The sequence below is a fragment of the Lissotriton helveticus genome, chromosome 7, assembly GCF_964261635.1.
Source record: "Lissotriton helveticus chromosome 7, aLisHel1.1, whole genome shotgun sequence".
In the NCBI taxonomy this organism is placed as follows: Eukaryota; Metazoa; Chordata; class Amphibia; order Caudata; family Salamandridae; genus Lissotriton; species Lissotriton helveticus.
The window spans coordinates 560,645,089-560,659,552 of NC_136068.1; the positions used below are offsets into that span (position 1 = coordinate 560,645,089).

At 41.0% G+C, this 14,464-nt stretch overlaps 1 protein-coding gene across 4 annotated transcripts in view; it reads left to right on the forward strand.

Moving 5' to 3' along the window:
- The window catches only part of LOC144768740 (membrane-spanning 4-domains subfamily A member 4A-like), a 416,021-nt gene that overhangs the window by 298,387 nt on the left and 103,170 nt on the right, over window positions 1-14,464 (forward strand). For 3 of the 4 annotated variants that reach the window (XM_078652626.1, XM_078652624.1, XM_078652625.1), the window contains one exon: window positions 10,639-10,803. The exons of the other annotated variant lie outside the window; for it this stretch is intronic. In XM_078652626.1, coding sequence (XP_078508752.1) covers window positions 10,639-10,803 — 165 coding nt within the window. The remainder of the gene's footprint in view (window positions 1-10,638; window positions 10,804-14,464) is intronic. 4 annotated transcript variants of the gene reach the window in all.

A 14,464-nucleotide genomic window follows, 5' to 3' on the forward strand; every position in this document is an offset into this window, starting at 1 on the left:
GCACCACACATTGAGGACTGTGACACTTGGGGTACAGTCTTTGCTTCCATCTACACAAAAACGCACGGTGTTCCATCCATTTCGGTAATACCAGATGTGCTAAAACAAATTCAAGATGAATACGGTCGAGAACCTGCTTTAACTCTTGGTATGAAATTACTAAAAGACTTCAAGCAGGTCTCGGCTATATTACTAGCCAATATAAAGGGTGAAGCAGCAAACGTGGCGATCCGCCAGAGGTTAAAAGAGACAGATATAGCAGACCAACCAGCTGAAATTGCCAGAATCATAGAAAAATCCTATGAAGAACTAGGCAGAGATAGTCTAGGTGGAATACCAGTAAAACCGCAACTGACTACAAGTCCAGAAAAAATATTTTTTAATAATAATAATTCACCAAAAAAGAACTGGGATGGAAATAAACAATCCAATCCTAAAGAGAAGAAATTCCAGTCCAGAGGAAGGTCTCCTAGGCGAAGAGAGAAATCTCCAAACCCGAGACAAAGGTCACCCCAGAGTGAACCCTCTGGGAATAGATATAACCTTAGAAATAGGGATAATATTAAAAAACCTGATAGATATCAAGACATTGATACACGTCCCTCTCAATCTTTTCAGAATTCCTCGCAGAAATCGGAAAGAAGAGGACGATCAGAAGAGCACGCCAAGTCCAAAGACAAGGAACCTGCTCAACTGAAAAAGAAATTACAATTTCCCAAAAAGAAGGTAGCCAGTATCAAGGTAGTTAACAATGCCGAGAATACTGAGGACACAACTGAAAAACGGAGAGTGGGCTCAGACAATGCTAGACAGCGCAGCAGAGGTGAGCATAGCTCGCAAAGTCCTTATGAATCATCTGGAGACAGTGGACACGAATGAATATCTTCAAGTGGAAACTGCAGACACCAGAGTTAGCAAGCCCCACAAGATATACGAGATAACATTACGTATAGAGGGAGATAAGACTAGGAAAATTAGGGGACTATTTTGGGATAACCTCTCCAAGGGCTATGACATCCTTCTTGCTGAAAAAGACTGGCCACCAGAGTTTGTCAGGGAGTGCCCTCATGGCGAAGAAGTAATTATGCCTGCCTTCTCGAATCAAATACCGATTCATAAAAAATACACACTTGCTAGAAAGTGGGCAGTGGCCTTAGCACCTGCTTTATATAAAAATCATGTAGGATGGGATGAGGAATCTCCTCCTCACAAAATCCAGTTAAAATCACAACCTACTGCACAAAGGCAGTACCCAATTAAGCAAGAAGCTAAAAAACAAGTAAATGAAATACTAGATCAGCTAGAATACCAGGGGGTGATTGAAACTTGCACCTCACAAATGAACAATCCTTTGTTTCCGGTCTCCAAACCAGACAATTCGTACCGTCTAGTTTTGGATTACCGACACCTTAACACATGTTGCAAAACTTTTGCAGTGCAAAACTCACACAGTGCTGCACTAATGAATAACATAGTGCGCAAAAAATACAAAACAACCTTGGACATCTCCAACGGATTCTTTTGTCAAAACATAGCACCAGAGAGCAGATATTTAACTGCATTCTCAGTAAATGGCACTCAAAAACAATTCTGTCGGTTAGCCCAGGGGTACAAGAATAGCCCGGGGGTATTCTCAGCGAGAGTAACAGAATTACTACAACAATATGATGATGAAGCATTATCTTATGTCGATGACATTTACTTAACAGATGATGACTTGGATACTCACTTGAAAAGAGTGAACACCATAATACTTGGGTTCGCTGCAGAGGGTTACAAATTCAACTTCAAAAAGTCCAGAATTGCCCATCTGACGGTCCTATTCTTAGGATATGAGTTATCAAGTGAAGGTAAAAGCCTGGCAGACAATTTCCTAGAGAAATGTGCCGTAATCCAAGCTCCTAAAACACTAAAAAACCTACAGTCAATTCTAGGCTTCCTAAATTTCGGAAGAACATACATTGCAAATTACGCAGAAAGGGTCAAACCCCTTTATGATCTAATTAAACCAGACTTTAAAAGATCCAGTTGGACTCAAACACACACAGAAATTTTGAGATCCTTACAAACAGACATGCTAATTAAAACAAAATTAGAAACCCGTGATAATACACGCAACCTTGTGATCCGAGTCATCCCAGGGAGATGCGGATTCACATACCTAACCTCTAATGAGGGAGATAAGGTACCAATTGCATTCAAATCACATTTGTACACAAAAGCTGAACAGAGATTCAACAACAAAGGAAAAATTGTTCAAGCAGTTCAAACCGCAATAGCTAGAGAAAAAGACATAGCTGACGGTAGACATATCACAGTCAGAACAGCTGAATCAGCCTTTGAGGCATTAACAACACCGTGTAATTTACCAACAACAACATTGGATCCAGAATGGTTACAATGGGTAAATTCAATCACAACGGACAAAGTATATTACTTCTTTGATCCAGAACTAGAAGAATTAAAAAATCTAAAATATGAAAAGACGTATCCTCTGCCAATCGACATTCTGCCTCTACGACATTACGCCTGTGTAATCTATACAGACGGACATGCTCAACCCTCCGTTTGGGGAGAACATGCATACAATCCCACATGTGAGATTACAAAAGAAGTGTGGCACGGAGGTAAACTAAGACCTCTATTAACAAAATCACACTCAGTAGAAACTAATTCAGAACTACAAACTGAAATATTAGCTTTGAAAATGGCGCTAGATAATGCGGATCGCGAATTCCCGACACTTATAGTGTCAGATTCATATTTCTGCGTCAAAGCATATAACAAGGATTTGCAGACCTGGATTCAGAACGGTTACAAAGATGACACGGATGCACCAATAAAGCAGAGACTGCTCTGGGAACAGGTAGCTCTTTTGAAAAAAGAACTACCAAAGACTCACGTGACACACTCACTGAGTCACCAGCGTGATGGCGTTCACGTTGTAGGGAATTCATTGGCTGAAACAGCCGCAGCGGCAGCCAGTAAACCGGCTCCCGTAGATCGGAAAAAGCGTACATTAAAATGCATTGACGGCGAAACATTGCAGGCGGTGAAAACGTCATCAAAAGGCGACTGCTCAGCGTTACCGATCAACTATCCACTCAATTACACATACATCATAGATGCAAACTCCATTCCTTTTGCTCGAATCCCTGGAGTGGGGGATAGAGTGATTCCAAACATGGACAGGAGAAACTTGTTAATCGCAGACGCACACATGGGCGAGGGTCTCAGACACCATAAATTAAAAGATTCTCTGGAAGAATTACAATCACGGTACTGGTGGCCAGGCATGAGCCTGCACTACACCATGTTTGTAAAAAACTGCCCAAACTGCAACAGAGATCGCAGTGGGGAGAGAAGCAGTTTAATACCTCGTCGTATCAAGGCAGATAATATTACCAGCAAAAAGAATGGCTTGCGATTAACATATACAGGCTAGTTCCCACTTATAATGTAGATCCACAGCACTCGGCTGACGTCCGGACTGTTATACAAGATTTGCGAGTCTAAATGGCATATACGCTAAGAGCATGCTACGTTCGACCATTTTTTTTCTTTTTCTCAGGCAATCCAGCCTGGGGGGGGGAAAGAATGGCCAAATGAGCACAGCCCAGCGGGAATCTTCTCACTTCCTTCCTGAGGGTATGGGATGGTGTAAAGAAAAAACCAAGACAGAAAGCAATCTATAATAGAAAGGATATTAGGTTCGGGAGCTGGGTGGGTCAAACATCTAATAAGTGTCCAACGTAGTCTAAATAACTTGCCAAGAAATTCTCTGAAGGGATTCAGTCCGTACGAATTATTATTCGGAACTAGGATGTTGATCTCTGACCTTGATAGTCAGACTTCAGTGGTAACAGAAAAAAGCTTTGATGTCAAAGACCGTTTGGCTATTTTGCAGGACTTAAACAAAACAAGAAAAGACCTGAGCAACATACAGTTGAAACAACAGCCAACGACCACTGAAGATTCACCACCTGTCCCAGCAAGACCTGTCTGGATTCCAAAAGTCGGGGATCTAGTCAGGGAGAAGATCGCGGTAAAGAAGGAATTTGGGCCTTCTTACAGAAAAGCAGTTCCTGTCTTGTCTGTCAACGGGACAAGATCAGTTGTACTACCGCCACTTGCTGGAAAAAAGGAGAACCGAGTTGTATCCATCGACCTGGTAAAACCACAACATGTGGCCGATAACAAACAGTAGGCCAAGTGGACTCCCAATAAGTAGCAGAACACCAAGGTTTGCTACCAGTACAGAGGTCCTAACAAAGAGGCTCATCACATTCGAAACGCCTAAAGAAGAACAACAAGGACTATGCAACAATGCAATAGAACTCAGACCTCTGAAAACCCAAATAAAAACATTTAGCAGAGACACACCAATCTATACTGAAGTTCCAAGTGAAAATGCAAGAAACAAAAATCCTGAACCAATTGGAACAATTGATAGAACTGCATCTGGTTACTTCATCAACTTCGATGATTCCTCTGACGGCTTCAGTGAACAAAAGACACAGCCATCACCAAAATCCTTTAAAGACAAAGCAAAGGAACTTTTGAAACAACTAAAAGAAACATATCTGATTTCTCCATGGATTGAATTTTGGGTGGGTTTTGGTGCATTTATCCTCATACTTTGGCTCATCATGGTATTTACCTTGGGACGCTTCATTGAGGGAAAATATGCTAAAATGGACACAGCAAGTCAGAACATCAACTTGGTCCTCAAACCACACACATCTTCACACGTCGAGAAACGAGAACTTTCTTCAGAACTTTCTTCAGCCAACTTCACAGCAATTCCAATACCTGGTGGGGTAGCCTGGGACAACACTGACTATGAAATTTATGGTCCGGTCGAGATCCTGAAATATCCACACCAAATCAAGATCTCCTTGAGTGACTTTGCAAAACCAAACTCATTTGCTGATGATTGGGACTTTGAAAGTATTAACAATATGATGTCTGACTTAGTAATGTCTGCTAAATTTACAAAACATGATTATTTGCAGGGTTCTACAAATTATGACAGCATGTACTGCTATAACCATTATGGTAACCATTTCTTGCATAAATCTGCACAACCTAGAAATGTTTTAAATTTTAATCAATGGGAACATTGTGCTACACCTCCAAAAGGGAGCTCAAGAACCGTGTATGGCAAATATTCATATTTTTCAGGTTTTAACACAAGTAATGCGGAAACATTTTATTTTAAATTGTCAAACAAGACAGGGACCAAAACCATGATAACCAACACAAAATTGATTTATTCTGACTCATTCTTTGAAAAAATGAATACTTTTGGATTTGATTATTGGGACAAAAATGTTGATTTGAAAAGTGTTTGGGGGACGAAAGAATGGCAAGTACAGGGTTTAGAAGCTTTGTTTAGAGCCTGCATGATCCCAGAACAAATTATATTTTTAAATGACACTGTCCAACAAACCACCTGTCTTGGCTTAGCCAAAATCAAAGATTTAAATAACCTGTCTATTCCAAAGCCAACAATGTTTAGCGTTAACTCTGATACAGATGAAGAAATAGACATAAACCATATACTTAACCAAAACAGAACACATCCTGATTGGAAACAATGGTTGATCTGGCCCACAGATACAAATAACTGTCAAGATAGATTCCTGAATAAAACACAGGGTTTCAAAATGACCAGGCCAGACCCTAGATATCCCCAAAGACATCACCCAGGGATAATAACAACCTACAGTGTGGGCAAATTATGCCTTCAATGGCTACAAACTTCCACACTGCCTGAAATTAAGCAACACCTAACTTTACTTACTGATGGTGCTGACTTGCGTGATTTCATACTGGGACCACGCAAACAGCGTCAAAAGCGTTTCATAGCAGCCTCTGTATACGCAGCATACAATGAGGCCTGGAAGGTTACTCAAATTGAGACAGCAGAAAGAATACGGGAAATTGACCGTATTAATTTGGAAAAATCACTTTCTGTAGTGGACAATGGGTTAATGACTCTGTCCTCCAGAATTGTTTCATTGGACAGCATTGTGTCTTCAGCAATCGATATATTATCGCAAGACTTACTGTTATTACAACATGGTCAGTCACAATTGCGTTCTATTGTACAGCTTGGCTGGACGTTACAAAATCTGCGTTCAGGCTACGTGCCTTGGCGTTTAATCAACACAACGTCACTATTCCAAATCTTTAACCTTACTGATAGACAAATCGGTATGGCGCAGAAGGGTGCTGATTATACAATCTTGAGCATTGAAAAACTAGAAAGATTACCAATGACAATGTCAGAACGACCTGTCAGTGAATGGATAATCCACGGAATCATAAATATTCCAATCTCAACCTTCAGGTTTCAATACTGCCAAAAATATATACAGGCTGGCATGTACGAGAAATTGGGAAAGGGGTACCTTAAAACAACATGGAACCTGCCCTATTCACATGCATGTATCAGTAATAAAGGACAGAAAGTGTTTCTTAGTGGCAATAATTGTGCTATGTCACTAAGCGGCACGCTTCTATGTAACGGTATTAGTTTGCACGGAGCCTGTGAAGGGAATTCATACAACCTTTCATGTCACCAGCAAGGCGCACCTGCAACTGAAATAGAACCATTCTTTCAAAGACTCTATAATGGGAGTTACATTCTTATTGTAGACCGCAGATGCTGCAGTCTTATGCCCGGGACTCCTTATCTCGTCACTACGACAGCGAAGGTCAAGTGCTGTGGACGTTCTTTGTTCCCCAGCTCCTTTCCAGACAGGGAGGCAAGGGCATGGCCCGGTTTTAAAATTACTTCTATTCGAATAGACACTTTAAGCAGAATGAAAACAGTGCTTCTTCAGACGCCTACAAGGCTCACGTCATCAAAAGAAACGTATGATCTACAAGTCGCAAGGACGACTGCAGAGATACATACATTACTATCAACTAATTCCCCCGTACATTTCGCGGAAATCCTAAGCGAAATCTTGAATATTTCTGATACCACTGGGGTCTCAAAGGTATTTAAGACAGTATTTTCGATGGCATTAACACCATTCAAAGCCATACTGGGTATTTTTCCAGATTTCGTCCATTCGATTTTTGGCGGACTTCCCCTGATCCTGGGACTAATTGCAGGAATCCTATTCCTAGTCCTTATTTTTCGTTATGGCAACCCATGTCACAGATCAAACTCTGACGACAGTGGAAGAAACGATCCTAGCCATTGGATACCGGGACCGGATATCAAAAATCCTGGGACTCTCCCGGCTTAGAGACCTAAACATGACTTGGTTTCTATCATTTCGACCAATGTGGCAAAGGTGTGTTTTACCTGTACTAAGGTGTCTGCTATGCGGAGAAGAATGCGTGTTAGACACCTGTCTGACGCTACAATCGGATGCGCCGGTGGATGCAGATACACTGCTGGTTCCTACCAAGGTTCACGCACTGTGCTGCCCTCAAAGGCTGCCAATTCTGATGACGGCATTCCTGGAATCTTCACCACTGCGATTGAAGAGTAGTGAAGTTCAAGATGAAAGCAGCATCGAACAGGTACGACCTTCTGTCAGCAATGCAAATCAGAATGTCAATGGAGACAATCATGCGCACGAATGCATGGTTACCCCTATTTCCGACTTAGAGGAACTTTCCCATGAAGCTGTTGACAGTTTTTTCGAAAGCCTGAATGATATGATGTTCTCTCCGGAACAGAAATAGAGACTTTTGAGTAAACTCGCACACGGCGTTCCCTGAATTCGGCCTTCAACTTTAAAAATAAAGTCACATGAACAATTACAATCCAGTTCACGGACAGCAACTTTTTTCAGCAAGCCCCTAAAATATTTTTCTATATATTTTTTCCCGGGACACTGATCTTCTGCTTAAAGTAAGAAACTATTCCTAGAGAACTAAGATTTCTATTTTTTTAGATACTTTATAGACTTTATATAGACTTTAGCTGCCCGCTGGTATGTTCACAATATATTTTATGTGATGAAATGGTTTCGACTTTTTTTCTGTATAGCCATATTAAGAGCCATTTCATGTGTATTTCTCATATACCAAAAAGCAATAATGCATAACAATGCATGTTTACTTTTGCATTTAATTCATAGCTTAAGTGCATACAATATATATGACTGCAATTTTTCAGTATATTTGAAAATTTCAAAATGCATTTATGTATTTTGGGGTGGTAAGGTATACACTATACTCTATAGTATGTTGTACTATGTTATACTATGCATAGATTAGTAGATATGACCATAGTTAGCGTGGAGTGGGTGTCGTGTATTTCTATAGGTTCTGAATCGATCCCCCTATTCCTGACCCTATTCTGGTTAAACTACCTAGCTAGTCAACTAACAGTCAGCCCATGAGGCAAGAAATCCCCCATGATGCAGATACCGTTATCTGACGCAGTCACACTACGGCACAGGAACGTGTTATCTGATTAGGTCATAACGCTTGAGATCTAATTAGACAAGCGACATTCCTCCAGCCCCTGATAAGGCATACGACGTTCTCATAACAAATCAAACCTATGACAACCTGGATAATCCGTGCGGCCATTGTTTTGATTTCACAGAGAACTTTAGTAAAGAATGTGCTAACGAGCAAGTCGTATGACATCTTTATTGACGTACCTATGTCCATCCTTACGTCAATCCCGGCACCTTTAAGGTATAAATATTGCCGACCTTGCCCTATGCAAACACACGCGTGGTGACAAGACGGAGCAGCCATACTTGCCGAAGCCGAGAGCAGAAGCAGACCCCGCAGGCAGCAGCCCCGCCTTCCTGACGCGCTGAGAGACGCGCTGCTATCTCAAGCCGAGAGACCCAGCACCGGCGCTTCCGGGTAGCCCTCGCAGGCAGCCTGGAATATCGAGAGCAGAGAAAGAGATACCATTCCTCACTCATCCTAAATTCCAGGTACAGAACTAAATAACCCCTCCTGGAGAATTCTTTAGTTATTCACTTGGCAAAAACAAACTTAACTTAAACTGTAACTTTCTATTCCCGCCCACGTATTAGACTTAGGTCAGGTACACGGGGTAGGCGTATTTAGAAACACCAGTTGAGTACGTTTAGTCAAATGTATATGTGTATGTAAATATATTTTAATCATTTTAAAACATCATATGGCTCAGAAACCATATCAATGTTTTTACAGTATTATTTTATACTATTGCTTCTAATGTATGCACTTTACTTAACTATAAGTATTGCAATAATATCGATCCATTTCTCTTGTACGAGAAAAGAGACTGATCAATAAATAACATCTTTTATTGAACACGCCCGTCTCTTCCTTTTCTCTACATTCTGATGAGACTAAGAATGCACGTACTGACTGAGTAAAATAATTGCCTTGTGCTCACACGACTCTTGAGATTGACTCTTGATTAGGGGAGAGCAAAGTTGTCATGTTCTATGGTTGTCAGAAACTAAATCCCTTCTTGTCTAATCAGGGAAGTTAATCCTTCCTTGAACATTCGAGAAAGTTTCTAGCGAACTCTGAGCTTAGCTGGCAAACCCAAAAATTAAGTCTAGCATCGACAGTAGTAGACCTAGTTAACGTCTGGCCTAGGCCTTTACTGCTGTAGGTACTATTCCAATGCGCAGAGCCTATTGGGAAAATAGGAGCTACACTACAAGAAGAGAAGGAAGAAACGTTTGCGGTGTAAAACAAGGGGCACTCGTTTAATTTCTTATTTTGAAGTTAAATTTAGTTCTAAGGGTTGGACTGGGGCAGAAAATAGGCCCAGGCATCACAATAATAGTGGCCCCTTTAGTGAATTAGAACGATAATAAGAATACAATGTCATTTATTTAAGATTTTAAAAAATAAATAAATAATGAGCAATGCCAATAGCTCTACCTTTAATGCTGCCGAGACCATTGCATTGTAAATGCTTGTTTCAATAGCAGCTTGTGCTGCTGTCCTTTTCCGGCCGCCACACAAGCTCCTTTTGGAAAATGGCTGTTTCTGACCGTCCCTAGTCCAGTCGCATCCAAATTCAGAGGGTGGAACCGCCGACCTATGGTCAGGCAGTTCCATTGCGCTATGGTGTCTATTGGATCATCATCTGACCAACATTGTAAGTAGGCCCTATGTGTATTACTGGCATAATTTCATTCAACACAATAGCCCAATGGTTTGTTAAGCTAAATTAATGATTTGGATTTTGCCTATTTGTTTTTTTACGTAAAGTGTTGTTTTAAAATGTTGCTTATGATATGACTGATATACTTTAAAAAATGTACATTTGTAAATGGGATAGTTTATATAGACTTTATGGCTTAACCCTTTAAGTGCGCCCGTCGGCCAGTGGCAGTCGTGAGCACTACCTCGGTAGTGCTGCGCACGTCCGTTGGCCGACGCAGCCCCGCCCACTCAATGGACCGCCCCGCACCGCGGCGGAATTGCCGCCACGGTTAAGGCGTTATATAAAAGCATTGCGATTGTTTGAAAGTGAGTCTCAGTTAATTAAAATCATGTTTCAAAATTCAGGACCTTTGGATGCTGGTCTCACTACCAGACTCGGAGTGGGGGGATCCATAGGCGCCAGTGAGGGTTTCCGAATAGTTCCTTTTGACAAACAACCCAAGCAAGTAAATTCCGCCATTTTATTTCCTCCAGGTACGAGGCAGCCTCGCGACGACTATCATCAGTGCTGTAACGTCTATGGCTTCAATGTTAATCTACATTGGATACATTTTAACCCGACAATTCTTTTATTTTTGGAGGCGCTCTTGCGAGTATCATGACGAGCGAGAAATATGTGAGAAAGTCATGCAAACTCGGGTGAGTGCCACTTTTAACAACTTGTTACTTACAGTTAGGTAAATACAATCCGGCAGCTGGAAATGGCTGTATTTGACGCTAACAGTTCAGTTTTATTTGTTGTTGGGGTCGAAGGGAACACCTGAGTTGTTTGACTAACTGCTGTGCTCAAGAGCTAAGTTGATCAACTTTTGCTTGAACAAAACATAGAGCGAGATCGTACTTGCAATCTATTCGTACCTATAGTCTGTCTGATTTGCATATTAAGCTAGGAGCTGCACTTTTATGTTTCAGTTGCAAGACTTCCAGTAGCGTATTTGTGATTTAGGGATTAAAATGCACATATTTGTCAGAGGCTCCACGGAATGTATCTTTTACCACATTGCCACATGCTGATGCTTATGCCATGCTGCTAGGCGTATGCTGTATTATAATTAAGCCCAAGGTGCTTCCAGTGGAGCTTCAGGGTGACTTTACCACATCCTCAACTCGGTAAGGCAAAGCTGACAGTGCACAACAGGACCTCTGCAATGAGCTCCAAAGGGCACTGTGGGGCTGTGCTGTGTTCCCAAGAAGCTCCTTAATCCAGCACAGGTTCAAAAAGCTTGAGGTGCACCTGCCGGGCTGGAAGCAGCAAGGGGCCTGATCATTCTGACATGCAAACTTTACTAATAATACAACTAGCCATTGATCATCTGTGCTGACTGCCAGTCAGGAAGACTGGTCCCACCCTCTAGCCTGACAGCCATCAACACTGTACCCTGGACAGGGAAAGGAAGAGGTAACTTAAAATTTTACTAGTGGCAGATCACATGGGGGATTAAGCTCTAAGTTTTCTCAAATTCTATAATACATACTTTTACTATTGCAATAACACATGGATCTTGAGTCATCGTCTTCCACTCCTTCAAACAGTGTTTCTGTCTGCCTCCCTACCTTCAAAGGGTAGAGCCTGAAATAATTCTCATAATCACGTTGTCCATAAGAAGAATTCTGTCCTCTTCCTCTTGAAGATACATTGTATTGTATTGTATTGTAATTGCATTTATATAGCGCTTACTACCCCTGATGAGGCGTCGAAGCACTTTTTCAGTGAGTAGCACGCTACTCCGGGTCCCATAGAGGTTTAGTGTTGAATTAGCATAGTGAAACATGCAAGTACATTTGAAGTGGTGGATAGGTTAGTCAGTTATTTGGATTTGGAATAATAGCAGAAGGATAGAGGAGGAAAAAGGTTTGAATTTATATAGCGCTTGTTGACGCTCGCTATTCTGGAAGCCCATAAAGGATTAGTGGTGAATTAATATAGTGAAATATGAAGTAATTTGCCCGAGGCTACACACGTTTTGAGAGCAAGTGCACACCACTATAAGCAGAATGGTACAGGTCCCAATAGCGCCCCTACCAGAAAGAGCACTCCTTGAATGTGTCGCTCAAGTGCCACCCAAGATCAGGAAGTTTGTCGCCATTGGTCTGTTATTGGCCAAGAGAGAAATAGCCATACGCTGGGGTGGGACAGCCTCGCCTTCAGTCAAAAGCTGGATGACTAGTCTAGCATCATGTTCTATGAGAAGCGAACTACATGCGAGTACGACCCCCCGCCTCCAGACCTAAAGATATATGGGGTCCCTTTAGAGCGTATTTGGCTGCGCAGCATGACAGCTCGGCCTCTCCACAGGATCAGAGTATACCACAGACGGGAGTGGGATAAAGTACGGAAATGTGTAATATTTGACTACATATTACATGCTGACACATTCTGTCTGACAGCTTGCCTACATAGGAAAGAACAGGCCACATAGGCAGGAATAAGCCAGACTAGTAAGAGGTAACCTTCACTGCAGCAATGTCAATGGCTGATGGAGATCGGGATGATATAAATGTTCATTGGGTATCTGTTGTTGTTCAAATGTAACATCGCGCTTGAAAATCTTGACTGCATATTCTATACTGTACTATTGTAAAATGTCTTTGTATCCATCAATGCATGACTTAATGTTCTGTGGAAACTGATAAATAAAGTTATAAAAAAAAATGAAGTAATTTCAGTGGTGGATATTAGTCAGTTATTTGGAGTGAGAAGGATAGCGGAGGGATAAAAAGGGAAGAAAGGTTTGCATTCATATAGCACTTGTTATCCCTGATGGGTGTTGAAGCGCTTTTCTGGTAAGTAGCACGCCACTCCGGAACCCATAATGGATTAGTGTTGAAAATTACTAAAGAAAAATATGAAGTAATTTGAGTAGTGGAAATGTTATTCAGTTATTTGGGTAGAGAAGGGTAGGTGGCGGGATGGAAGAGGGAAAGAGGTTTGTATTTATATAGCGCTTGCTACTCCTGATGGGCTTTTGAAGTGCAAGTAGCACGCTACTCTGGAACCCATCAGGATTAGTGTTGAATGAATATGGTGAAACATGAGAGTAATTTTAGTGGTGGATATGTTAGTCAGTTATTTGGATTGAGAAGGGTTTGGATGGGGTAGAAAAGGGAAAAGGTTTGCATTGATATAGCGCTTGTAACCCTGATGGGGTGTTGAGACACTTTATTGGCGAGCAGCATGCTACTCTGGAACCCAATAAAGGATTAGTGGTGAATTAGTATAGTTGAATATGGAATTTGAGAAGTGAACATGTTAGTCTGTTAATTTGGATTGAAAAGGATAGTGGAGGGATAAAAGAGTGACGTTTTTTTTGTTTTTTTTAGATCTTAGCAGTAGGAGGAGGCTTTTGGATGAGTAAAAATCAGTTTTGGAGGGAAGAATTTAGAAAGGTTTGTTTTAGGGGATCAGTATAGTAAAGAGAGGTGTCAGATGATGCAAGGAGGGAAAGAGTAGGAGTCTAGAAAGGGTTATTTTGGGGATCTCTGTAGTGGTATGGGGTTTGGAATAAATGAGAGAGTGGATGTAGAAGATATATTGATAGATGTATAGGATGAGAGATAGGGCAGTGCATTGGAAAGAGTAGTAGAAAGAAGTTTGAGATGAGTCAGAAGGGTGGGCTAGAAGATATATTGAGCGAAATATAGACTGGGAAATAATGTGTTGTGCATTGGAAATGCTAAATTAGAAGAAATTGATAAATATTTAGATCCATAAGTACATTGAAAGTATATAGATACATAAAAGAGGTAAGTATATGTAGATTAAAGATATTGATAGAGGCACAGGATGAGAAATAGGGTAGTGCATTGGATATGCTTTTTCAGTATAAAAGTAACAGACACACAGATCCAAGTACATGGAAGGTACATAGATGCACAATGGAAGTATGTACATGCAGACCAAAGATGATTTTTATTTATTTATTATTATTGTTATTTATTCTCTCAACAACATAATTATTTTACATGTTTATACAAAGTAATACACAAAGATAGGTACATATCTATAGTGAAAACAAATGCTTATATACAGAGGGATATGCTGTAAATTTCTGTTTGCTTTTGGTGCTTATGTGGGGAAGAGCCAAATCTTGATTAGTTTCCTGAAGATAAGGTGGTTGTCGGTGGACCTTATGTTGGGGGTAAAGAGTTACATAGTTTGGCTGCTTGAACAGAGAAGGATGTGCCACCCATGTTTTGATTCTTGTATGTTGGGATTTTGAGGCGAGAGGCTCCTTTAGAGCGGAGGTTCCTTTGTTGAATGTGTTTGGTGATTTTATTCCTGATGAAGAGTGGTCCCATT